General features: G+C 40.1%; 2 protein-coding genes across 4 annotated transcripts; one reads left to right on the forward strand and one right to left on the reverse strand.

Annotated features, from left to right (window-relative positions):
- The first annotated feature begins 133 nt into the window (after positions 1-133).
- LOC116329146 (somatostatin receptor type 5-like) lies at positions 134-16,065 on the forward strand. Its single transcript, XM_031751116.2, has 3 exons — positions 134-221; positions 10,260-11,101; positions 14,558-16,065. The coding sequence occupies exons 2-3, from the start codon at positions 10,325-10,327 to the stop codon at positions 15,227-15,229; spliced, it is 1,449 nt and encodes a 482-aa protein (XP_031606976.1). The 5' UTR covers positions 134-221; positions 10,260-10,324; the 3' UTR covers positions 15,230-16,065.
- A 2,124-nt stretch (positions 16,066-18,189) lies between these two features.
- Positions 18,190-22,214, reverse strand: LOC116329154 (protein CutA homolog). 3 transcript variants are annotated; one of them, XM_031751128.2, is made up of 7 exons: positions 22,108-22,214; positions 21,556-21,621; positions 21,289-21,437; positions 20,452-20,511; positions 20,239-20,284; positions 18,870-18,919; positions 18,190-18,704 (listed from the first exon to the last, which is right to left on the reverse strand). In XM_031751128.2, the coding sequence occupies exons 2-7, from the start codon at positions 21,616-21,618 to the stop codon at positions 18,605-18,607; spliced, it is 468 nt and encodes a 155-aa protein (XP_031606988.1). In that variant the 5' UTR covers positions 21,619-21,621; positions 22,108-22,214; the 3' UTR covers positions 18,190-18,604. The 3 variants fall into 3 exon arrangements, with proteins under 3 accessions (XP_031606988.1, XP_039468867.1, XP_031606989.1); XM_039612933.1 differs by having other exon boundaries at positions 21,289-21,433; positions 22,108-22,170; XM_031751129.2 differs by having other exon boundaries at positions 21,556-21,676; positions 22,108-22,170.
- Positions 22,215-24,622: the final 2,408 nt, after the last annotated feature.

Genomic DNA, 24,622 nt, shown 5'->3' on the forward strand with positions numbered 1-24,622 from the left:
ATACGTCGTGTCTGCAGGGTCCTCGAAATTCCGACAAAAACAGAAGAAAAAAAAAGAAACACGGGCGCGTGTGTGCGCGCGCGTGGGTATTGTAGGTGGAGGCTGTTCTTACAAACCCCCTCAGCTCACAGAGCTCTGAGACAGTCTCCGCTGTGCACGGCTCCGAGTGAGTCTGTTCTCAGCTGAAGTGCAGACCGGTGAAAAACAGTGAGCGGATAGTTGTAAGTATTTTTTTCCCTTCGTCATGTCTTTACTCTCTGTTTAAAGTGTGCAGGACAGCCTTTTTAATCCACGCTGCCGCTAACACGAGCCTGTGAAAATGAAGCGTCGTTAAGTTTGTCTTACTTAATAACATAAACTTGATGCCTTGTCCAAACAAAAGCAGCCATTGCCGTCAGCTGGCTGCATTTTCATTTGCATAATTCACCTGTGATAGCGGACAGCACACAGTCATAAACTCGTGCTTACATGTAAATACATCAGGTGAAGGTGGCTGGTGTCCGTGTTTAGGTTCACTTTAGCAGTCTGTGCTTTGTGTGTTGCTTCTGTTTTGTCCTAGTTGTTGCTGCGTATTGGTGGGATTTATTTTAATCTCTAATACTGTTTATTAATGTGAGATATATTTCGCGTCGTGTCTCTGGAGGTGCAGCAAGCCAAAAACATTATCAGTCATGGTGCTCATCTGTCTGCTGCTGATACAGAACTCCTGGAATTACTGTAAAAATTAGGATTTTTGTGTATGTGGCTTTTAAAAATGATACAGGTGGAAGTGGAGGCCTCGATTTGCTCTAAAGGGTCACACATACAAAAAAAGACACTGGAATAGAAACTGGATAAAGAAATTGAACTCAAACTAAAAACGAAAAATGCAGAATTAAGAGGAATAGGAGTCACAAGAGAAGAAATGAGGAGAGAGTGAGATGAAGAAGGGTGACATGTGGTGTAGGGGATAGAAGAGGAGATGAGGGGAAAACAACAACAGGGTAGAGAGGAAATAAAGATGAGGAAAGAAGAGGAAGGAATATGAAATCTGCTCCACTATCACTGATAAGGTTTAGAACACTGTTATTGAAGCCCTGCTGCTTGAATTAATGGACTGCCATGAAACAGGTAAAAAAATAATTAACCTCTACGTGACCCTTTGTTTTCTCTTTCTTTCACTGTCCGAGGAAACAGAGCTTTTAATTTAATTGGTCACCCACTCTTTAGCTTTTAAAGCTTTTCATTCTTGTCTGTTCACCTGTGGTACGTTTTTTTCATAAACTGCATGTGTCCTGCACGCTGTGTAGGAAGAGGATAAAAGTGTTGCTGATATTGGTTTTAGCAGAACTGTGGCAATGCACGTAAGCATTAATGCACCCCCCAAAAAATCCTGTATACCTTCCTAAAAATCTACCCTCCACAAGCAGTGTGACACTGTGGGTGCTGCACAGTCTCCTGTGTTTTTTAACTTAAGTCACTCCCTTAGGGCCAAATGACTCATGTCTGCACACGAACACCTCCCTGTGTGTTTATCTATCCATAGATAAGTCCATCCATATGTGTCGACCATAACCGTTCTGTGACCATGTTTGCATTTGCAGATCTTTGATCCACATGACATGCTTGTAAGAGTATTGATCAGACTCTGTGCAATCTGTGAGCACTTGTCAGCTTTGTAATAAAAAGTGTGGAGGCAGGCAGCGGTGTGGAGGTGGCTGGGATGCAGATTGGATCCAGTCCAAATCTGTTAATTAGACAGCAACAGAGGAAGTAGATTCCCTGAGGGAGTAGGACTAATGGATAGCCAATTAGCTGATGGTGTATCTCTGCTCAATCTATGCTCTCCTGCTTGAGTGAAATTGCTTTAAAAAAAAAAAAAAGAACATTACTGTGTATTATTATTGTATGTCATAAACAGTGTACACACATCATAAACCCACTATTTTCCCCAAAGAAATATCACAGATGAATGTTTATAGTGCAAATGTTTGCCTTGCTGAAAGCATATATGTGTTTTTGTGAAAATACAAGCTTAGGATCTTTGTACTTTGGGCTAAAGTAACTTACAAATGTTTACTGGTCTGTCTTGCAAAGATGGGGCTATTTTTAGTAACTGTAGATATTGAATAGGCTAAATTTAGTAAACCAAAAGTACAGTATTTCACACTGATAATATGATCACTATTTTAAACATTACCTAAAGTCAAACACTGTACATAAAATTTGGACCCAATCACAACAAGAGCACACACTCTTTTGTGGACTACTGTTTTGAAGCTTCAAGGTTGGCATTTTGGCTGTCACCATGTTATTTCTTTGGGAGTAAACAATGGCCATATTTGGATGAGAGGATGTAGTATTAGCAGCTAGTTAGCAGCTAATGTGGTTTATCTTGATTAGCAACTTGCATACATAGACTGAAGCATATTCATACAGTATTACAATTTAAGTCACAGAGCTTTTTGTGACAGAAGACATATAATTTGCCAGATAAACCTGTTAAAATGGTCCAAAAGAGCACAAACATGTTCAGTGATTTTTAACTAGCTGAGGCGTTACGTAGCATTTGCTAGCAGCTTTAGCTACCCTAACCCTGGAGACTGCTGCCAACCTAGAATGAACTAACTTTGGTAAGCTTTTTTAAAATGTTTGTGTCATTAGCATTATTGTTGTATTTTATTGGCATATAATGCAAATTCACAGATGCAGGAGTGTGTTTCAAGCTCCAGTCTCTAAATGTTTTGTCTACACGAAGTGTACATATACTTAGGTGTGTGCATGTCCAAGCTGAAAGCGTCGCAGCAAGGAATTCAAGTGGTGATTTTGTGCAGCATCACCATCGTGTGATGATCAGTTGTATCCACAATTAGAACTAACATTATAAATCATATGAAATAAATGGACAGATGCACATAAATGTATACAATTTATGCTGCAATTCCTTGGCACCTTCTTAATGATGGCATGATAAGTAAGGCTTTGAAATCTATTTTGTGCAGTGAGTGATGGTTACTCTTCCCCATTTCCCATGACCCTTTATGACCCTTTATGACCCTCTGCAGCCTGATGGCCACACCACCAACAGTCTTTGCTTTTTCCTGTCCTATTTTTTATATGCTGGGAATAAGGGCGGCAAAAAAAAAAGACCAGACTGACATTAAAAGAAACAATAGAAATGCCCTAAAATGCACTTAGTGAATGTAACAATAATGAGCGGCCCTTTGGGCAATCAGCAGGCATTCACTTCCCCAACGAAACAGTTGCCAGACAGGCGTTTGTGTTAATGGGGACCTTGTGGCCTCTAGATTGCATCAGCAGGTTGTTTGTTCCAAGCTGTGGATTGAACAATTACAAGGTATTACGCAGGCATCAACAGAGTTTTCAGTGAGGAGGAAACATGTATTTACCACCAGTATCAACCATGTAATCATCACCAGGCCTCTTATAAAGAGAGTCACCATTAATGTTAGTATAAATGCTTTCCAAAAATTCAACTATTGAAAGGACATCTCTTTGCCATCTCTTATGCGCTCTTTTGTCTTTATGAGAGGTTAATCACACCAGAAATATGAGCGGTTAAAGACAAATTGATGGTTGTACAAAACGTAATGGTGATGGGAAAAAACAAAACATATAAAAAAAACAAAACATGGAAACTGATGTTAAAAGTGTTTATTAAAGCATCGTGCACCAAACTGCTGTGAGCATGAATGTGGATTTTTGAAAGTTTTCAGCTTGTTCCTAAGACACAACAGCTGAAGCTCACAGCAGGCACAAGCTATTTTCATTAGCAGAAACCATAACAATAGTATCCAGGGTTTTTATGTGCCAGGCAATTGTCGCTTCACCAGCTAATCTCTAAGTACAATACTGCTAGTGTCGCTTTGCAGTTACGAGCAAGCATCATTATGGAAATAACTGAATTTAGGATTCAGTGATGTTGTGGATGAACAGCTGGAATGATCGATATGGGAGTGTAGAAGTGTGTTGTCCTGCAGTGTCAGCCATGGCGTCCAGTTATGAGTACACACACCTTCAGTGAATTCCATCGAGGAACAATAACTGCTGAGGTGGTGCATGACTCAGTATAATAGTCTTTCCTCTGGAAAAGGCTCTCTGAAAATCTCAAGATGACATCTTGGCTTCAGCTAATTCAAAGGCTAACTGTAAAGCCTATGCTAAAATACACTGAGGCTTCAGTGAAAGTGGATTTTATTTTCTACTGATTCATGAGGAACAAAGTGACATGCATTTGTTGGTAATCACAAACTGAGTTTGCAGCATTGAGTTTAGTCAGAGTTGTATTAGAGCAGTGAGAAAGTCTCTGACGTGAAAGCCTAAAGGTGTTCAAGCCAGCACAGGAAAACATCGGACTGATGAGATTAAGAAAAAACACATTGAACTGTAATGTGGTTAAAGTGTGTAGTGAAAAAGTGGATAGAAAGGACTGCTGCTTAGACCACCGACAGTTTGAAAGCGTTGCATAATTTCTGTAGGTTATGAACTGCTGCCTCAAATTATACTGTACAAATGGTAAATGGACTGATTCTTATATAGTGCTTTTCTACTCTCCCGGAGTACTCAAAGCACTCTATACAACATGCCACAATCACCATCTCTAAACCAAGTGCTTTCTATTGACATTCACACTCCGATGGATGCATCAGAGAGCAAACTGGGGTTAGTATCTTGCCCAAGGATGCTTGACATGCAGACTGGAGGAGCCAGGATCGAACCACCAACCTTCCGATCAGTAGGTGACCTGCTCTACCTCCGGAGCTACAGCCACCCCACCCAGGACTCTCATTGTACTGCCTCAGCAAATAGGTACAATTTCACCAGTTCATTTGTAAACCCTGTGCTGTTTCACTTAAACAGGGTTTTTTTCTAGACTTTTTCAGTTTTTTAAATATATTTACATTCAATTTATTAACTTTAAAAATTAAAAAACTGTAAATTAAGATTTTAACTTTTTCATTCTGTCACTTTGAAAATTAATATATATTATATTTTTTTTATTCAGTCTCATATGTGGCATATGGCATTCACTTATTATTAATAGTTAAATTACTGTAAATCACAACCAGTAAGTTACCATTAAAGTTTAATGATCAGGCAAAATACATATTTCAGTTGCACATGAGATTTCTTTCTACATTTATTTTTCAGCACAGCTTCAACGTCATTTAAGTTTTTTCTGCTCGCACAGAACGATAAGGTTACGAAAACCACAGAAGATTACCGTTTCACTCCCTCAATCCAGTCTTGAGTCTTTTCCAAATGGGTTTGATATTCAAATTTGTATGCTTGGCATTTGCTTTTCCCTGCTGCAGCCACAAAATGAGGTAAAAAGTGGGGAAAGTGAACCAGAACACTGAATTAGTAAGCCATATGACTGTATAACCTTGTTTGCCAGAATGATAGAGTAATCCTTGAGACGTGAAATAATAAAAAAGTAAGTACCTTCCTATTTTTAACAAACTTTCAAGCTTCTGTTTCTCCGTGTGTCTGTATTAGGAGAGATCAGACTATGCAAAATTTGCCAAAAGCAGTAGCTCAATGTTATTTTGTGTTGAGCCGATTATTTTAAGATTTGCTTTGAAAACTATACATATTCCATTCTATGCCACAAATGGCACATAAATATAGATATGTATAGCAAACAAGTGAACATTTAGAATTGTAATCATCACTTCAGCTAGCATCAGACTTTAAATAACAACCAGTTAACATAAATTTACCCTGAGATCTCTAAGACTATATTATCTTCACTCTACAGATGCACAGAGGGCAGGTTTTGTGTACACACATGCACAAATGCATTTGTCACACACCTGGCCTCTCACACACAATACTCTTTGTATTTGAATGTAAATGCAAGGACTCTTCAATCAGCAGTCATTTACACTCTCACTTATCTCGTCAATTTGCTCCATGCAGGGACCTTTAAGCCTTGTCTTGACCTTATGTTACCATAGCAACACCTCCTGGGAGGGTTTTCAGAGAGCTGCTCGTGCAATGGCAGACAACAGAGGTGATGCACTTCAGGAAGAAAAATTGTCAGTCTGCTCTTATTGTGTTTATCAGAGATTAGGGTGGGAGGCAATAGCAAAGGCAAAATGAGGAGAATGTAGGGGAGTGTGTGTGTGATTAGGTTAGCCTTGCTGACTGTTCGCATCTCAGTGGGACATTCAGTGACTATCTAATGTATGGTGTGAGTAAAAAAACAAAAGATACCTGCAACCACTCCAGTTTGTGTTATGGAACCATTAAACTTGTTATTTCCCCTTTTATATATTAATTAAACCAGTGTATTGTTCAGGTTATTATAGTGAACTAAAACTAAACTGAAAACTAAAAATAGATGTGAAAAACATTTTAGTTAACTAAAAAAAACTAGATATTAAAAAAACCCCATTAAAAGTAAAATGATTTTGTGAACTTGGAAAACTAAAATAAAATAAAACTATAGAGGAAATAGCCTTAGTTTTAGTATGTGGTAAAAACTGTGTTACAATGAAGCATTGATGGATGTGTTTATTGGAACTGTGGATGTCGACAGCACTGTGAGTCGGCTGCTTTCAAAAAGCTTATGTGTTTTTATTGTAACGTGTACTGATTTTAATCCTAAATCCTGTCTCTGACACGTCCTACATACAATAATAATTTAAAAGACTGAAAGTAATGAAAACTAAACTAAAACTAAACATTTTCAAACACATTTACAAACACGAAACTGTTATAAATATCATGCAATATAGAAGCTTTAATGACATTTTCTTTCATATCATATTAACAGATATTCTCGTTATGATAGTGATGTGAAGCCTGTGATATGTTAGAAAATCATTTGTCTTCACTAACCATGGATGTGAATTGCATTACTATAGTTTTTATATGTTCAATTCCATTTTATTATTATAGCACCAATTCACAGCCACAGTTGCCTCAAGGTGCTTTCTATCAGAAGATAAAGAGCCTACAATATCATAGAGAAAAACCCAGCAATTCACTGTGAGCAACCACATGGCAACAGAGGGGAGGAAGAACTCATTTTTAACAAGAGGCGACATGTGGCAGAACCAGGCTCAGGAAGGGGCAGCCTTGTGCCGTGGCTGGTTGCTGTGAATGAGAGGAAAGAGAAGGAAGAAAAGGGAGCATAGAGAGACAAGGACAAAACTCAAAGGTAATTGTGGATTTTTTAAAGCTTAATAAATGATGCACATACTAGTCACAAGGTTGGATTACAAAGAGAATGCACTCCAAACAGTCACAAACAATGTGTAACCACAGAAAAGCTTTGGTTTCCTACTATTTGTTCATTACTATCCAAAACTGTTTTTTTTTTTTTTTTGTAAATAAATTTTGGAACAATAAAAACCAGAACGATAATTTTTTAAATATTTTTTATTTATGGAGACGGGATTTAGGGGTGAATACTGGCTCTTGTGCCGTAGCTGATTTTTAATACTTTGCCAAACCACTTTTATTGCATTACAATATTCTTTTCTTTTGTGTGTACTCCTGATACGCTTTATTGAAAAGGACTTATTGAAATTCTTTATACGTCACTCAAGCTCGCTGACTAGAAAAAAAAATCAATGACTGAGGCCAGAGAATTAATTGGTGCCTCGATTTAATCTGTCGAACGATTTTAGCTCCGTGTCTTTGGACAGTGTGACACATGAACGTTGTACAACTCCATATTCACAATCACAGCACTGTTTGTGATATGAAGCCTGTCAAAGGTTAGTCAAGAAGACTGTCTCATGTTTATACCACCCATTCATGTTCCCTCTCACACAGCACCTAGTTTATAAAGTCGCCTGACTGATGATGTTCCTCTCTTTGTTTATCATAGTTTCTGTCTCTTATCCAATTTTTTGCACTGTGGTCGTTTAAAAAATGTCTAAGCCTCTGCTGCTCTCTGTGGTCATTTCCTTGTCAGATTGATGGAAAACTCCTCCACCTCATTCATCTCCACTTTTAATCAGGACCTCTGTCCTCAGGTCCATCCATTAATCTCACCATTTGTCATGCTCCACATTGCATCCATCCAGATCTCCAGCATCATCCTTCACCCCTGCGCTGCTATCACCACCGTCTAGACTCCCTCCAGGGGATTTTTCCAGTACAGCTCAATACATCACTACTCCCTTATATGATGATGTCACAATAGGATCTCTTCACTAAAGACTCCTTACACAATGTGCACACAATATAAAAAAATCAATCTTAGCCTTCTTTCATTTGAATAATTTCTGATTTAAACATGAGGTTTTAAAAGCCTAAATAACCCCAAATATAAGTGTAATTCTATATTAGGTACTCCTAGCAGGTTAATAATTCTATATTTATCGGCTTTCTTGTCTTTACTCACTTGCTTCATAAAAGCAGTAGCAGTATTAAGCAGTTGAGATGCACAGCATATACCATCCTCTGGCATTTACATTTAGTAATTGAGGTCATGACCTATGGATGGCTCTTAGGTTTGGTCTAAAAACTGTACATAGGGATTGACATTCACTATGATTTGATCATGTGTTTGACCAGTGAACACTGTGGTCTTATTCTCCGCTGGTGATATTGGTGCCCTTTAGGTTGTAATAAATTAAATGTAATAAAAGCAAAGTAAAAAAAATAAAAATATTCTCCAAACACTGTAAGAGAATTCAGTCATGCTTCAAAGTGTGTACATTTCCTGTGTGCTGCCAATATTTGTACTTATTTTAATCTAAAGTAACTATCTCTGGGGGATTCTTTAGTAGTGTATATAATTCACCTTACCTTCCCCGCTCTTCCTCTCATCTTCACATCTGCATTAATGTACTTTACTCAGTCGAGGTCGCAGAAGATATGCCTCTGCTATTTTTTCCCCCCATAGGTCAGTGCATTTTGTTCCTACCAGAGCACCAATTATTAAGCATCGCTGTGAGGGATGAAGGTGTGCCTGTGTGTGGAACAGTGGTGATTAAGAAGCTGGGATGGCTTCATAAACAAGTCTCGTACTAATAAAACTAAATACCTTATGTTTGTGTTCTGGTGCTCGCTTGTTTTGTTGTGACGGAAGGAGGGTTGTTACGTTTATTAATAGCTTAGTATTCATCAAGCCACTGGGCAGATATGGGCAAACTTTTGAAACTTTCAGGTGTTGTCCAACATCAGCAGCAGCCAGCGTTATCTGTACATAGAAAAGTGTCTTTGTCAATACATGTCGCTGCCTGTTCGTTCTCTCTTACTGCTGTGTATGACAGTTTTTTGTCTATGTTGTATTTTTCTTTACTACATATCTTTTAGAGACAGTTTTATATTTTATGAAACTGACTCACTCATTCTCTTGCCAATAGTAAGATGAAAAATGTAATAGTGCTTGCATGTCTATTTTTGACAGAAGCCTGTTAAAACATATAAATACCCCTAAAGCTTACATCAGCTAGTTATATAGTATTGTTGTCTAAATGCAAAAAAAAAATGTCACTTGTGAGTTTTTACAGAGAACACATAACATCAAATGATGGTCAATAGGAGAACAAAACATGGAAAAGTCTCCTGCCCACTTGAAACCGTGAACAATACAGCACTTGAGTGCCGGCTGTCTCTAGGCAACCTCAAGGTAACAGGACTTCCAAAGTCGCTGTCTATCCTATAATAATTTAAAGTCCATACTAGCAAAGAACAATCTAAGAAATCTGTTACCTTTACACAGTCAGCCTCGATGTTTCCTCTAAAACTCTAAAACAGAATTATTCTTCATATTTTCACAAATAAACACATAATGCAGTTTAGTTGAAGTTTCATGTACCTGGATTATCTTTGATGTACACATTAAAGATAAGCTAAATAACACCTAGCACCTTTCTTACTCCTTAGGGTTTTACCTAAATTCTGTACTTTGACAAAAACTAATATTATGTCCTATATTTATATTTTGAAGTTAAGCAACAAGTTTGCTGCAGTGTGAATAATTGCATGCAAACTATGTGCTGTGTCCTTTCTAAGATAAGGATGCTACAAAGGATGAAGCATTTTCTCCAACAACAGATCTGCTCGAACAGAAACTGAAAACAGAACTCAGAAAAGGTCCCAGAAGAAACTTTGTAACTTTACAGACACATTTCAGGGGACAAACAACCAACACGGCCGATCTGTTGGAAGAGTTGTTTGATTAAGTGGACATCCCCAAAATGTCAGACTACACTTTTAATGCATTAACTGCATTATATTTCATGTCCACATGAAGTGTGCTAGGTTTATTAACTTTACTTTGCTTTCTGTAGGGCTGCTGATCTTCTGCTGATGTGAGCTTACCAACAACTGTTGCCTGATAGTCGTTAACGCCTCGATGGAGCTCATCCAGTTTGCTTTGCTGCCTCAGGAAGTCCCTACAGCTACCTGGAGCAACAGCTCTGCCCCCTCCTACTCTCATTTCCTGCTCCTTTCTACTCCCTCTGAACCGCTTCACAGCTTCAACCAAGATGACACTTCGTTTCTCCTTAACAGCTCCTGTCAAAATTGCACCAAAAGTAAACCAGGATCCCTCCCTGGCTTGGCTGGAATCTTCATCCCACTCATTTATGGCATCGTTTGTGTCGTTGGCTTGGTGGGAAACACTCTGGTCATCCATGTTGTCGTCAACTACACAAAACACGAGTCAGTCACAAACATCTACATCCTCAATCTAGCCATTGCAGATGAGCTTTTTATGCTGGGCCTACCCTTCTTGGCGGTACAGAACGCTTTGCTCTCGTGGCCTTTCGGCTCTCTGATGTGCCGAGTGGTTATGACAGTGGATGCCATCAACCAGTTCACCAGCATCTTTTGTTTAACTGTGATGTCAGTGGACCGATACCTGGCTGTGGTGCATCCCATCCGCTCTTCTTGGTGGCGGCGCCCCCACGTGGCCAAGGCTATCAGTGGCACAGTTTGGGCGGGGTCCTTTGTGGTGGTGCTGCCGGTAGTGGTGTTCGCGGACGTGCTGAAGGATGATGGGAACTGCAGCATCGTGTGGCCTGAACCAGCAGAAGTGTGGAAGACATCGTTTATTGTCTACACGTGCACTGTTGGATTCTTCTGCCCCCTGCTGGTCATCTGCTTGTGCTACCTGCTGATCGTCATCAAGGTATGACTTTTAGAGTAACACTGAAATAATTTGAGTTATTAAGGTAGAGGAGGAAGTTGGAGACATTTTTGAAAAAGCGTAGCCTATTCAATACTCTTTTCTAAAAAATATTACCTGTTCTAACTCAGATGAGCAATAGTGAAGTAGGAGCCTTTTATTGTTGATTAAAACACCACAGCATTAGTGTCGTGGTCACCTTAAATTGAACTAGAATCCACAAGTAAATCGATTTCAGCTGCAAATTGTTTTAAGAGTAGTGTGGCTTCAGTAGTTAAAGGGGAATGATTATCCTCATCTACAGCTTTTTTCATTGTTGGAGTCAACTAATGTTGATGTACTTGATTGACATTTTATGATTGACAATTAACTGTTCATCCACTGTCTAAAAAAGGCCATTTCCTTTAAGGCCACTCTTACACCCTCAGGAAAGGGCTAGGTCAGGGGTCTGCAACCTTTTACACCCAAAGAGCCACTTGGACCCGGTTTCCACGCAAAAGAAAACACTGGGAGCCGCAAATACTTTTTGACATCTAAAATGAAGATAACACTGTATATATTGTTTTCTACCTTTGTGTGAACAACTAAGGTGTGCTGCTTATGAAATCCATGAAGTGCTACAGAGAAAATTATATTTTATTTATGTAATCAACACATTTTGAACTCTTAAAGAAATATAACAAAAGCAAAGACACCCAGCTGAACTAAAATGATCCATGTAGCAAACAAAACTGTTGTGAGCCGCCTCCCTTATATCGCCTTTTGGGCTTTTGGAGCCTTGACCTGACTTTTAAAAAATAATTGGTAAAAAGCACTATGCTGCTGAAAATGAAAAATAGATATTTGCAAAATTCTGCCTAAATATGTATTTTACCTGGTTAATGCGTGCGGGCGGGCGTGGTCTGCAGCGCCGCTGCAGGGGAGGCGGACGCACCTGAGCGGCACCATAATCACGCCTCGCCGCCTTAAAGTCTGTGCTCTCTCTGCTGCTGTTGTTGGTGGTGGTGTGTGTCGGGCTGTGAGCTGCGGCTACAGCCGGCTGTATGCGCGTACAGCATCCGTGTGTGAAAAGTGGTCAATAAAGAGATGCTGAAAAGCGCGTTCATGCAAACATCGTCGGGTCTGCTGTGATGTGTTTACAATGGGACTTCTAAACCAGGCGGAGCCGCAGTATAAGGACTAAAGAGCCGCATGCGGCTCCGGAGCCGCGGGTTGCCGACCCCTGGGCTAGGGGACGAGGGGATTAACAATGATAAGCTCAGGGGACAGATAAAGAGTCAGCTATACTGTTATATCACTCCAACAAAGGATGTCAACAGACCAGAATCTGCTGAAAAGACAAGAAATGGTTAATCAAACCAAAGAAAAACTTCACTCATGGGGCACCGGCTGCTCACTACTAGCTCAAACTCAGCGCTAAACTCATCGTCAAATACGTCAAAGCACATCACTACACAAGCCTCTGCAGGCTGGGAAACACACACCTAAGGTCACCACAGTACTGACGCTGGCCTACACTGAGGAGCTCTTCACAAGCTTGTATCCAGCTATACACTGGGTCCTCAGGAGAAATGGGCGGCAGCTGAACCTGCGGGAGCCTGCTAGGGTAATAACAGCCAGCTTTCTTCTGTTCATTATAAACAGGTTGAAAGAGCAGGCGGTGGCTGTGCTCACAGCCAGAGCTGTGAGCATGAGATGACCATTTTAACGATGTCCCCACTCTTAATATTACACAGATAAACAAGCAGTAAACACTGTCCTAAACCTCACTGTGCACAGCGATTACTTGCACATGGCCACAAGGTTTACAAATTTGGGCCATGTTTAACATGAGTATCTAATTTTAACAGTATTGATTATTTCACTGATTATTTCTTTATCGTGGCACCTGTTAGTGTGTGGGATATATTAGGGAGCAACTGAACATTTTGTAGTCAAAGTTTATGAGTTAGAAGCAGAAAAATGGGCGAGCACAGGGATTTGAGTGAGTCTGCAATATTAATAATATTAATATTGTGACGGCTGGATCATCGCCAAAACCTCAGCTCTTGTGGGGGGTTCCCAGCTTGCAGTAGTATCTATCAAAAGTGGTCCAAGGAAGGAGCAGTGGTGAACCAGCGACAGGGTCATTGCAGCACATGGGGCTGCATAGCTGCAGACCAGTCAGGGTGCCTGTGTTGACTTCTTTCCACTCATGAAAGCCCCCAAAATGGGCACATGAGCATCAGAACTGAACCACAGGAGCAACAGAAATACGCAGCCTCTAAAGCTCTAGCCTCTTTCAGCAAAGCAAACATGTTTCAGGACTGGTTTGAAGAGTACAACAACAGGTTTAAGGTTGAGAAGCTCCGAGGCCCCACCTCGCAACTTCCAGAACTTAAAGGATCTGTAGCTAGAATCTTGTTGCAGATAAAGCACACCTTCAGGGGTCCAGTGGAGTTTATGCTTCAGTGGGTCAGGGCTGTTTTGGTATCAAAAGGGGGACCTGTGGCCTGTGGTCATAATGTTAGGCCTGATCGGTATCTGCACAAGTGTGTATACACTGTTACTGTAACTTGTTTATATGTAAACAAGGTTATAACTTTTAATCTTCCACTTTCACAGTTGCTAATCTTTTTGCAGTGATGATTAACATTGCTCATGTTGACTCATCATGAATCATGTTGCTGCATCTGTGGGAAACATAAATGAACTTTGGGAACATAATGGCTCCTTCCACACTAAAACTCTGTCTCGGTTATTTTTGTTTAAAAAAAGAAAAAACCTCCACTCCTCTCTACGGTGACGTCCTCCTAAACTTACATTACTCAGAAAATCTGCCAAGATGTGCGTAGATGCTGAAGTCCAACGTAAATGGACTACACTGTGTTAATATCACTAATGGCACAGGAGGATGAGTGTACTTAAGTAGTATTTGCACAGACCTAATGGAAAAGCAGAGTGTGCTATGGTTAGCAGGTGTTTCTACATTTTGGGAGAAAAACAGCAATCAGACAGCGTGAATGTTGTTCTTCCAGCAATCTGAACTCTTAACTCTATAAATATGTTTAAACAACAAATAGAATCATGTATATCCTCCCTAACCACCAGCAGGATCTCAGATAGTGTTGTTTTCATAGTTGTGCACCGTTTGACAGTTTATGTTATTTCATTGACTTTTCTATTTCAGGAAATCCATCCATCTATCCATCCATCCATTCCTCCATCTGTCCATCCATCTTTTTAACTGCTGGGTCATTAAGGAGGCTGAAGCCTATCCCAGCTGTCATTAGGCAGAAAAAGGGATTAATCTGGTACACTAGTCTCTTTCTTTCTTTAAAAAAACACCTGTGTCTGCAAAAATTTGTGTTATCAGTTTCATATGAGCCTGCATATATGCCTGCATATATTTTGGACAAACTTTCTCATTAACCTGTTTTTAAATAGAGGGTATTTGCTTTCCTCTCTTTTACTTTAAAGGTAAGAAGTGTTGGAAAACGGGCACAGGCCACATCCTCCAGACGCAAGAAGTCAGAGCGTAAAATCACCCGGATGGTAGTTGTTGTTGTGGTGGTGTTCATCTTCTGCTGGCTGCCGTTCTATGTTCTCAACATTCTCAACCTCCTTGTGGTCCTGCCTGGAGACTTCAGGGGCCTCTACTTCTTTGTTGTTGTCCTTTCATATGCCAACAGCTGCGCCAACCCCATACTCTACGGATTTCTGTCTGACAACTTCAAGAGAGGCTTCAGGAAGGCGCTGTGCCGCACGTCGCGCAGAGTGAACAGCAACGACAGAATCGGCATCGAGGCCCAGAGGCCCACGGAGGAGTGGGGCGGCATTGTTCTCCAACAGCAAATAAGTGAGGGAATCACTCATGTGCATGGGAAAGAAAGTAGCAGAAATGAAGAAGAGGAGGAAATAGGTGGAATAGAAGGTGCTATACAGATGAGAGAAATCTGTAAGACATCACAGAATGGAAACCAGAACGGAGTAAAAGAGGGCTCAAGGACACAGGTCACGCAGAGGGGTACACGTGACCAGGGTCCAAGCTTAGATCCTGCTGAGGGAGTGTCCTCTTTGGCCAGTAAGAGAAGTAGGTCACCTGAAGAATTCCTGGACCAAAACTCTGTGCTTGATATCAGCTACCTGTAACAGAAATTTGCCCATTTTCAGTGGATTTGGGTACCTGCTGTATTACAGCGTCTTTGAAGTTGGTTTTAATACCAGTTTATGGTAACAGTCTGGCATCATTAATGCAAGTGTTTTGCCACAAATTGAAAGGGTAACAACTTAATCTAACCATGAGAAACTATAGCGGCAGAAACAATGAAACCTGAAAGACACAACAAACACACAAAGATGCCTGAATGACCACTGTTTGTAAGTATCGCTGTTATTTTGAACCAGACTGTTACTTCTGAAACTTCTTGTGCTGAAATGGCTAATGCACTAAATGAATCATGCCCCAGTGGGAAATGACATGACTAATGACCCACTGTGGAATGAAAAAATGTCAGCTGTGTTTACTTTTACTGCGTTGGCTTTTGAAAGCAGCCCACAAAGATAATTAGCACTGTTTTCAGAAAACACGCCTCTCAGTCAGGCTTGTGTGCAACATCATTTTCACCTGAATTAGTGTACATGCGTGGAGATCAACCAATTACTTTTCTTTTTTAAGGTTAACTAAAACCATGCTTTAGGTCGCAGCTTAAGAACAAGTGCAATAATAAATATACTTGCTAGTGACCTAAATAGACTGTTGTTAAAAATCTCTACATTAATTGTGATTTTTATTCAACTTTGAATGTTTAATGAGTTTAATAAGTCGAAGTGCTATTTTTGTTAATTTTGTAAAGCTATATATTTAGAGTGCTCAAAAAAATAAAGGAACACTTTGAAAGCACATCAGATCTCATCTGATATGGAATGTGTAACATGTTAGGGATAAAGGATACCATATCACAGTGGTTCCCAAACTTTTTTTGCCAGGCCCCCCTTTTTCACAAGAAAAATGTTCGCGCCCCCCCCGCACAAACACATCCTCCAAACACACACACCCATATTTTGTTTGCAAACTCCATTGCGGTTTATTTCACACCTCAAACATTTAGTAAACAATTAAGCAAATACAAGTAAACGGCAATAAATTACAGGCAGTAATAAAATATACTACTAACCCTTTTACGCTACGTCCACACCTACACGGGTATTTTTGAAAACGCAGCTGTTTCTATGCGTTTGGGCTTTTCGTCAACACGTAAACGGCGTTGCGATTCACCGAAAACGGAGATTATTTAAAACTCCTTTTTTGCGTTTACGTGTGGACGAGGATTACAGAGTTCATCACGCAACGTCAAAGGTATGCGCCTCTTTTCACGTCACGCTGTGCGCCACGTTATTGTTTACATGAGATGAATTGCAGATAGAGACAAAATCTTCAGGTTTTACACGCTTACATATACACAGACAGTTACTGTCCCTCCATTTAGAAAGGCAGAGGCGTCACGGTGTAATTATTTTAGTTATTTTTAGTTGGGTTTTTTTCCTGTGTAATAATATTCAACATTGCTGTCAATACATTTTTCAAAAAATGTCTCTCTGTGCAAAATGGGTTTAAACACATAAACAGCTGTGGGATACTGTTTGTCCGTGATTTGAACCGGGGGAACAAATTACGGCAGGATCAGCCTGATATTATTTGTATCCCACTGTAACTTTACTGCATAAAGAGCTAACATGTCCAAAATGTCAGGAGTAGTTAGTTATTACAATAAGTGTTTGTGAACTAAAAATCAAGAATGTGGGATCCTGTTTGTCCGCGATTTGGAGAGCCCAGCGCTGTTCCCGACGCAGGGAAACTGATTTTGCAGGGGAGACCTACCTTGGCACTTGTGCAGGTGAAACCAAAGGGAAGATATGCTTCACCATATTTTCCTGTCTTTGGCTTGGAAGGAAGTTGGTTTGGAAACATATTTGGCGATGCTTCATCTCCTGCTTTGCGTTTATGTGGGAGCCCCGTCAAAAACCTGTCCACAGTGTCCAAGCGCTCTTTTTTTTTTTTTTTTCTTTTCATACCGCGCCCCCCCTGCAATGGCTCTGCGCCCCCCCTAGGGGGCGGGCCCCACACTTTGGGAACCTCTGCCATATCAATTGATGGAAATTATCAGCCGACAGAGGACTGAATTCAAAGGCTCTGCCAAGCATAGGACCAGTCAAGAGTATTAATTCTGTCAGGAAACTGCCTGCATACTCTCACTGCAGGAGGAGCCCAGGACCTACTGCAGCAGCGTAGAGTCTGACAGTGGGTCCAAGGATTTCATCCTGATACCTAATGGCAGTCAGGGTGCCATTGCCTAGTCTGTAGAGGTCTGTGCATCCCTCCATGGTTATGTCTCCCCACACCCACTGTGCCATCCTGAAGGAGCTGGACTGCCTGTGCATCTCTGTTAGGTCCAGGTATCGCCTTATGCTACCAGTAGTGACACTGACACGTTCCAGATGCAAAACTAGTGAATAACAGTCAGCAAAGACAAGATTCCTGTTTTTGTGCCTGGCTCATTGTTACCCCTCTAGTGCACGTTGCTAATTTATTAACACCAAAGCAGCTGAAACTGATGAACAACCCCCTCTGATGCTTAACTAACCAGATCAATATCCCACAAGTTTAACCAACTTGATGTTGTACTTTGATTAAAGTGTTCCTTTAATTTTTTGAGCAGCATAATTTTCAGCATTACACAGTGTTAGTCAGTGTAAAGAAACTGAGTCACATTTGAAAAATTAGGAAGTTTTGTCATTTATTGTGATCTTGGTGTTTTACGTCTTGTTTAAGGCTTTTTTCCACTATCAAAACTTTGTATTATCGGTGATGTTTTTAATGCTATGGTGAAGTATTAAAGCCAAGTAGTGACAGTAGGCTAAATAAATGTTTACTTTAACCAACTAGAATGTTTAAAAAAAGAAAAGAAAAAGGTATTGTATGGAAAAAAAAATAAGTCATGTAACCTACTTCACAACATATGGACATGTATATAGTATGTGCCTAACATATGTATGTAGCATGTATGTAAGTGTCACACCGTCATAATGTGCTCACCAAAAAAAAGCGTAAAACCAATGAAAAACAGTTGGCTTTATTTCACAATGCAAAATTCATTAAAGACATAACAGATGTAACAGATGTCTGTTCACGTTACACATTTCAGGGTTCACCGAGATAAAGTTAAATTCTGCACCAGTTTAACTTTGAAAAAGGACAAAACATTGCTGCCCTCTAGAGGTCCACATAATAGAGGGAAGGCAGTTATTCACAAGCCTCAGCTCACTGCTGGGAGAAAGAAGCATTGCAAATATATCAGAACATGTTTTTTATCCCAACGTTTAATGCAGTTTGTAATAATAATTACAAATCTGGACAGTTTTTTTTGCAATGGGGGTGTGTTTGAAAAGAATGAACTTTTTTATTATATAAATTTTTTACATCCATCAATTATCCCCAAATTCTTCCACTCATCTAACTGTCCACCTTTACTCAGGAACAATGTCTCCAATCCACTTAAGGTAAGGCGGGTTACCCTGGTCAATAGGCAGGCTGATGACCTCAGCCACCTCATAGGGATGGTTAGAGCTGTGGAGGACAATCCATTATGAGTCAAATAAACAGAGAAAAGCCAGTACTTAAAACTGTGACTGCATGAATCATGAGATAATGGAGCAAATGATGAACGCAATGTTCTAGTGCGATCTGTTTGGAGGAAGGATTTTTATGTGTTGAATATAAAAACAAACTTACCGGACATATTCAGCAAGAGCGGGTACCTTGGAACTTCTTGTTTTGATCATCTAGATTTGGAAAGACACTGGGTCAAACAGGACTTCAGACATACTACCTTTCCATTTAATCAAATTCATGAAGGAGTAAGCTCATGCTGAACAGTTTAAAATATAGTTTGCCATGTTCTAAGAGACCATGACCTAATATGTCACAGTAAGCAGACAAATAATGGGATCTACCCTGAAACCTGCCTCCGCACATTTTAAAACATGTTGCATTAAGAAACACCCCCCAGAAAAGCAGTACTGCCATTCACTGCTGTCTTCACAGGCGCATTCAGGACTTGCTTGCTTTAAAAAAAATATTTATATTAAATAGTGAAATGTTGCCCACAGCTGAGAATGGTTATCAGTGCTGTTCCCTCTAACAGTGACTACAGAAAGTAGGACAGAGTCGATCTACTAACAGCTCATATTGACAGTCATTTAGTCACAACCTAAGCTTAAAACCTATAGCTCTTATATAGAATAGTCTTATTTCCAGGTTCGATTTTCTGTCCTCAAGTTACTCTAGAAGTGTCTCGGATTACTTTTTTGAACCATTGCCCCTCCTTCACGTCCCATTCTGGAGCAGGTTTACTTCAAGGACCTCTGTTTATTTGGTGGCTTTCATTCTCCCCCTGACTGTGATACATCTCCCCGTCCCTGTTTGCTGTGAAGTATTCCCAGAGCATGATGCTACCACCACCATGTTTCGTCACAGGGATGGTACTGTAGCCAATAATCAGTGCTTTGTGTTCACCGGTAACAGAATTTGGACATAGATGCAAAAAGATTAGAGTTTGACTTTTCTGGTTTTGCTCTCACAAATCATTTGGTTGAAGTGTAGATAATAGCATTTAAATAAATTGCTTTCCATTGAACTACTCTACCAAAAAACTTTGTTGGAGCTCAGTTAAGCCACCTTTCAAAAGGTTTGACAATTCTCTCCTGAGGTCTTCTGAAACTCTGTTGGAGGGACTGAGTCTTGATTATCCCTATAACCAACAACATGATTTTGTGACTGATTTTACACACGAGGTCCACTCTTGGAAGAGTCTCTGTGGTTCTTAATGTCTTCCATCTCACAATTACTGATGCTGCTTGCTGTGGGGAGCACTCAAGACTTTAGAAATTGGACAACTTGGAGCATCACATCAAAGGTTCTAAATACTTCTGTAAATGATGAATTTTCTTTTTTGATTTTAAATTATTTCACTAATAAATTGAGCTATATACATAATAGGATCTGAAATAATAACAGTCTTGTATTACATTTTGCCCCAAAGACATACACATGGTTTTAGCTGCATTTAAGCAATATATAACAGTACCCAGAAAGCACTCACCAGAAGCACCTCATTGTCCTCCTCAATCTTCCCCTGCCATTCATATCTGAAGGAAGAGCACACAATTATTTTTGGTAATTAAGTACTAGCTTCAAAGGCAGGAATACCTCTGCTAGTTAGAACAGTATAAATATAGTCTACAATAAAAAAAAAACACTGGCAAAGAAAGCTCAGTGCAACATGATACTAAAGAAAAACTAATGTGAAACATACATAGATTTGATCGCTGGGACAATGTTGACACAAGCTGCTAGCTTCTTTTCCACAATACCCCTGTGGGAAAGAAGAAAAGAATGAAATGAGCACAGATGAAAAACATCTCATGGTCCTTGTATCCAACTAATGAAGACAGGGACTTTTTACTTGATATTTTCATCAACAATCATATGCCAGCACCGGCCACTTTATTAGGCGCACATGGCAGCAAATCAATGCACTTAAGCATGCAGACACAGTCAAGACCCCCTTTAGTTCAAACTAAACATCAGCATGGCAGAAAATTATGATCTGAACATAACATTTGTGCAAGGATCCATCCTGCCTTGTATCAATGGTTCAGACTAGTCGTGGTGGTCTAATAGTGTGGGGGATATACTCTGGAGCACTTAGCTCCAAAAAGAAATGGTTTAAACATCACAACCTGCCTGAATATTGTAGCTGACCATTTCAGACCCTTCATGACACATTCCGATGGCAACAAACTACATCACAAACCTCAAATCATCTCAAACTGGTTTTACTGAACAGATGACGGTGAGGTCAATGTACACAAGTGGCCTCCACATTCACAAGCTGTCGAGCCAGTAGAACACCTTTGGAAAGTGGTGGACCGGGAAATTTGCATGAAGGTTCTGCAGCAACCATCTCATCAACACAGACCAAAATCTCTGAAGAATGTTTCCAGCAAGTTGTTCAATTATTGCCAAAAAACAGGTCCAACCCAGTACTTGTAAGGTGTACCTAACAAAGTGTCTGGTGTGCATATATTATAATTGAAAAGATGGAAAAACAGCATCTAAAACAGAACTGTTATTGTGCCGTTTGAATCACCTGGCTAAATCTCTAGCAACTGTGTCATTAGGACAGGTGACAAAGGCAGCAGAGTGTGTGCCTGATGTGTACGTCTCAGATGCCATGGAGAAGGCCCTCAGTCCGACGGTCCTCAGCAGCTGGAACATAAACACGCTCAGGAGCACTGTCTGACGAGAGAAATGAATAAAGGTCACAGCAAAGCATGTTTTTTTTTTGTTTTGTTTTTTTAAACAACCCTGATGAGCCCATTTTAAAGTGGAGTGTTAGAGGAAATCGCACACTCACCAAAAGTAAAGCTTTTAAGGATCCACCCTGTAGTGTCTCTGCTGCGGGCAAACCAATGCGCATTGCCTGAGCAGGTGAAACACACAAAGCTTAGGCTTTTTTCCCCTTTGTTGTAATGTGTCTAAACAGAGTTACATAAGGGTTAGTACTTGAAGCAGCTTGTCACAACATGCAAACACCATGAAAGTCTCTGTCAACTTCCACACTTTTGCATTCAACACGCTCCATTCATCAAAGCAGACCATAAGTGACATTAGTTTAAGAGAACGGACTGTAGAAATGCTGCAGCCGGTTCTCCAAAAGTATATATTTGTTTAAAATATTACACAGTGACACTGCGCGCTTGTGGGGCTTAGGGTTTGAACTTGCAGGTGAGTTGTGTTTAGCATTGCGCTGCTAGTAACCACAGTTAGCTGTTAGCTGCTGGGCGTCGCCAGAAGCTCGTGAGTGTGTGAAAGAGCAACACAGCAGGTCAGACTCACTAAAACTCTCTGGTAAGTTGTTCAGTTGGATTGCAAAGCGTTGCTATAATGTAAATTCCTTGCAACTTACCTTCTAACAGCAGTCTGTCACTGCCCGACCCCTACAGGAAACCTCCTGTAAACCTTCCTGTCCCCACCTTTCAAAATAAAAGCCCCTGACATGTATGTTGCGTGGCTGCTAGAGCGGACTAGAAGGAATTGGAATTCAAATTTACATTTCTGCATTTATTTATTTTTTCTGAATTTCAGAAAAATAAATAAATAAATAACATAGACAGAGAAGTGAGTTAAATGGGCAGGTACTTATATAGCACCGTTCTACTCAAGCTGAGCACACTAATAATTTCTAATTAGTTACTTTTCTATAATTTATACTACCTTATAAGTTTAATTTCATCATTTACACACACACTGGTTTTATCTAACACTCACACAAAGGCATTCACACCAGTGAATGCACTGGAAGAAACCTTCTGATAGGTAGGCCACGTGCTCAGCCACCTGAGCCACAACAGCCCCTACGTTTGACAGAAAACACACTTAACAACAACTAAAACAAATAGTTTATAATAGTTGTACCTAACCTTGAATATGTATGGATTATATCCACATGACTGTTGCATGGCAAGCAGTTTAACTGTCAGATGATGGCTGTTCAATTTTTGTTTCATGAAATAATAGTGTTTATTGATGATGTGACTGCACACAGAAGTAGCTTTATGAATTGTGAAGTGTACAGGGCTATACACTGCTCAGATTCTGGTAGATGCTGTTTCACAGTTCAAATGGATAATGACCCAAAAGAATACTGCAAAAGCAATAGAAGATTTTTTTAAGGCAAAGAAATTGAGTATTCTTCAATGACAAAGTCAGTCACTTGATCTCAACCCAACAGAGTATGCGTTACAGTCACTGAAGACAGAAGAGAAGCAGAGAGACCCACAAATATGTGAGGGCCTGGCAGAGCATCACAAGGTAGGAAACACAGCATGTGGTGATGTTTGATTGATTGATTGATTTTTATTTATGTATAAAAAAACAATATTCACATTTAAAATGTTAGTTTGGCCAGTTGCTTCTGAACCTCTGGAAATCTGGTTTCAAAAAGTAGATGTAATTCCTAAAGTCTTAAAGCAATACTTTTGTTAGACCCCTTGAATTAACGCTGAACGTCTGCAATCTACAATTGATTGTTTCATTTAAAATCCACTGTGGTAATGTGCAGATTCAAGACTGCAAAAATTGTGTATTTGTCAAAAATCCTCATAGAGCTAAATTTACACTAACCTCATTTTATTGTTCCATGGTTTTGCATTGTTTGCTTAAATGCATATCATGCTAAAACGCTAAAGTACAGGAAGTGCCCCACAACAAAAGTCAATCTATCAGGAAACTGCCAAAGGCAGTCACATATGGACTTTTTATTTTTTTTTAAATTACCTGGACTTAAACTTCAATAACTTATCATAAACAGGGATTTGGCAAAACAAACAAACAAACAAACAACCAAACAAACAAACAAACAAACAAACAAACAAACAAAAACTGCCAGATTATCTGAAATTGGCAAAAAGCATGTTTAAGTCATTGACATTTCTATTTTTTAATGACACATAAAGCATATGTCATTTTTATGTGCAGTTTTGTCATTACCTTAAATTTAGATGTAATTGTTTTGGAAGGTGTAGTTCATTTTACTTTGCTGTAAAATTTCCAAATTTTTATGATTTGTGTCTTTTTTTTAAAACATCCGACGGAAATATGAAACTCTAAGCAGCTGCTCGTGTATGTAACACACACACATGCAAATATTCAGAAATCTAGACTTGTGTGAGACGATCAGACATGCAATGGCAGCAGGCAGCCATATGATGGCAGCTTTTATTCAGCAGACAGCGGTATTGTTTATGATCAGCTCTGGTAGTTATAACACACACACACTCGCACAATAAATCAAGCCCTGTCAACAGGGTGCCAGCAATGTCTGCGATTGTGCACACAAATTGTGTTTGCTCCATGTGTGTGTTATTTGTGCTTGTGTGTTGTTTCTGTGCAGACAACAGAGGGGCCAATCTCTTTGATAATATTCACCACCTACTTCACACTTCCCTTGCCTTCACCCCCATTCTTGATTAAAGAAGAAGACAAGCCTGTCGCACATGTCCACTGAATATCCACAGCTCTTACCCATGCACACGCACTTGACATGCACACTTGGGGGCGAATGGGGGGAGACAGATTGAGCTGTAGCTGATGTGAGAGCTCCACCAGGAACGCTTGGACTCGCATAAAGACGAAGCGAGAGGCATTAGAGGAGCTTGTCAAGCTTTTGCAGGAGCAATGAGGAGCGATGGAAGGAGGAGGGATATGTTGGTGGTAGTGGGAAGGGGAGGGGGTGGGTGGGGGCTGGTTCCCATAGAAACTGTGCAGTCAGCACATCTGTACGTGTTGTGCGCTGTCCTCTCTCATTGGCATCCCGCGGCCTCTCGCCAACACAGCTGGACATGACAGCGCGCGCTCGCATGTAGAAGACACACAAACCCGCAAACACACACATGCAGACATGTACGACTGCTTGCCCTGAC

The sequence above is a fragment of the Oreochromis aureus genome, linkage group 6 (assembly GCF_013358895.1).
Source record: "Oreochromis aureus strain Israel breed Guangdong linkage group 6, ZZ_aureus, whole genome shotgun sequence".
NCBI classification, from domain to species: Eukaryota; Metazoa; Chordata; class Actinopteri; order Cichliformes; family Cichlidae; genus Oreochromis; species Oreochromis aureus.

What these genes read in the sequence shown, in the direction of transcription:
- LOC116329146 (XM_031751116.2), top strand. Translation starts at nt 10,325, where the DNA reads ATGGAGCTCATCCAGTTTGCTTTGCTGCCTCAGGAAGTCCCTACAGCT. An exon ending in ACCTGCTGATCGTCATCAAG is followed by an intron (nt 11,102 to 14,557) that starts GTATGACTTTTA and finishes TTTACTTTAAAG; the next exon opens with GTAAGAAGTGTTGGAAAACG.
- LOC116329154 (XM_031751128.2), bottom strand. Translation starts at nt 21,618, where the DNA reads ATGCGCATTGGTTTGCCCGCAGCAGAGACACTACAGGGTGGATCCTTA. An exon ending in GTCCCAGCGATCAAATCTAT is followed by an intron (nt 20,285 to 20,451) that starts GTATGTTTCACA and finishes CTCTTCCTTCAG; the next exon opens with ATATGAATGGCAGGGGAAGA. An exon ending in AGGACAATGAGGTGCTTCTG is followed by an intron (nt 18,920 to 20,238) that starts GTGAGTGCTTTC and finishes TTCCAAATCTAG; the next exon opens with ATGATCAAAACAAGAAGTTC.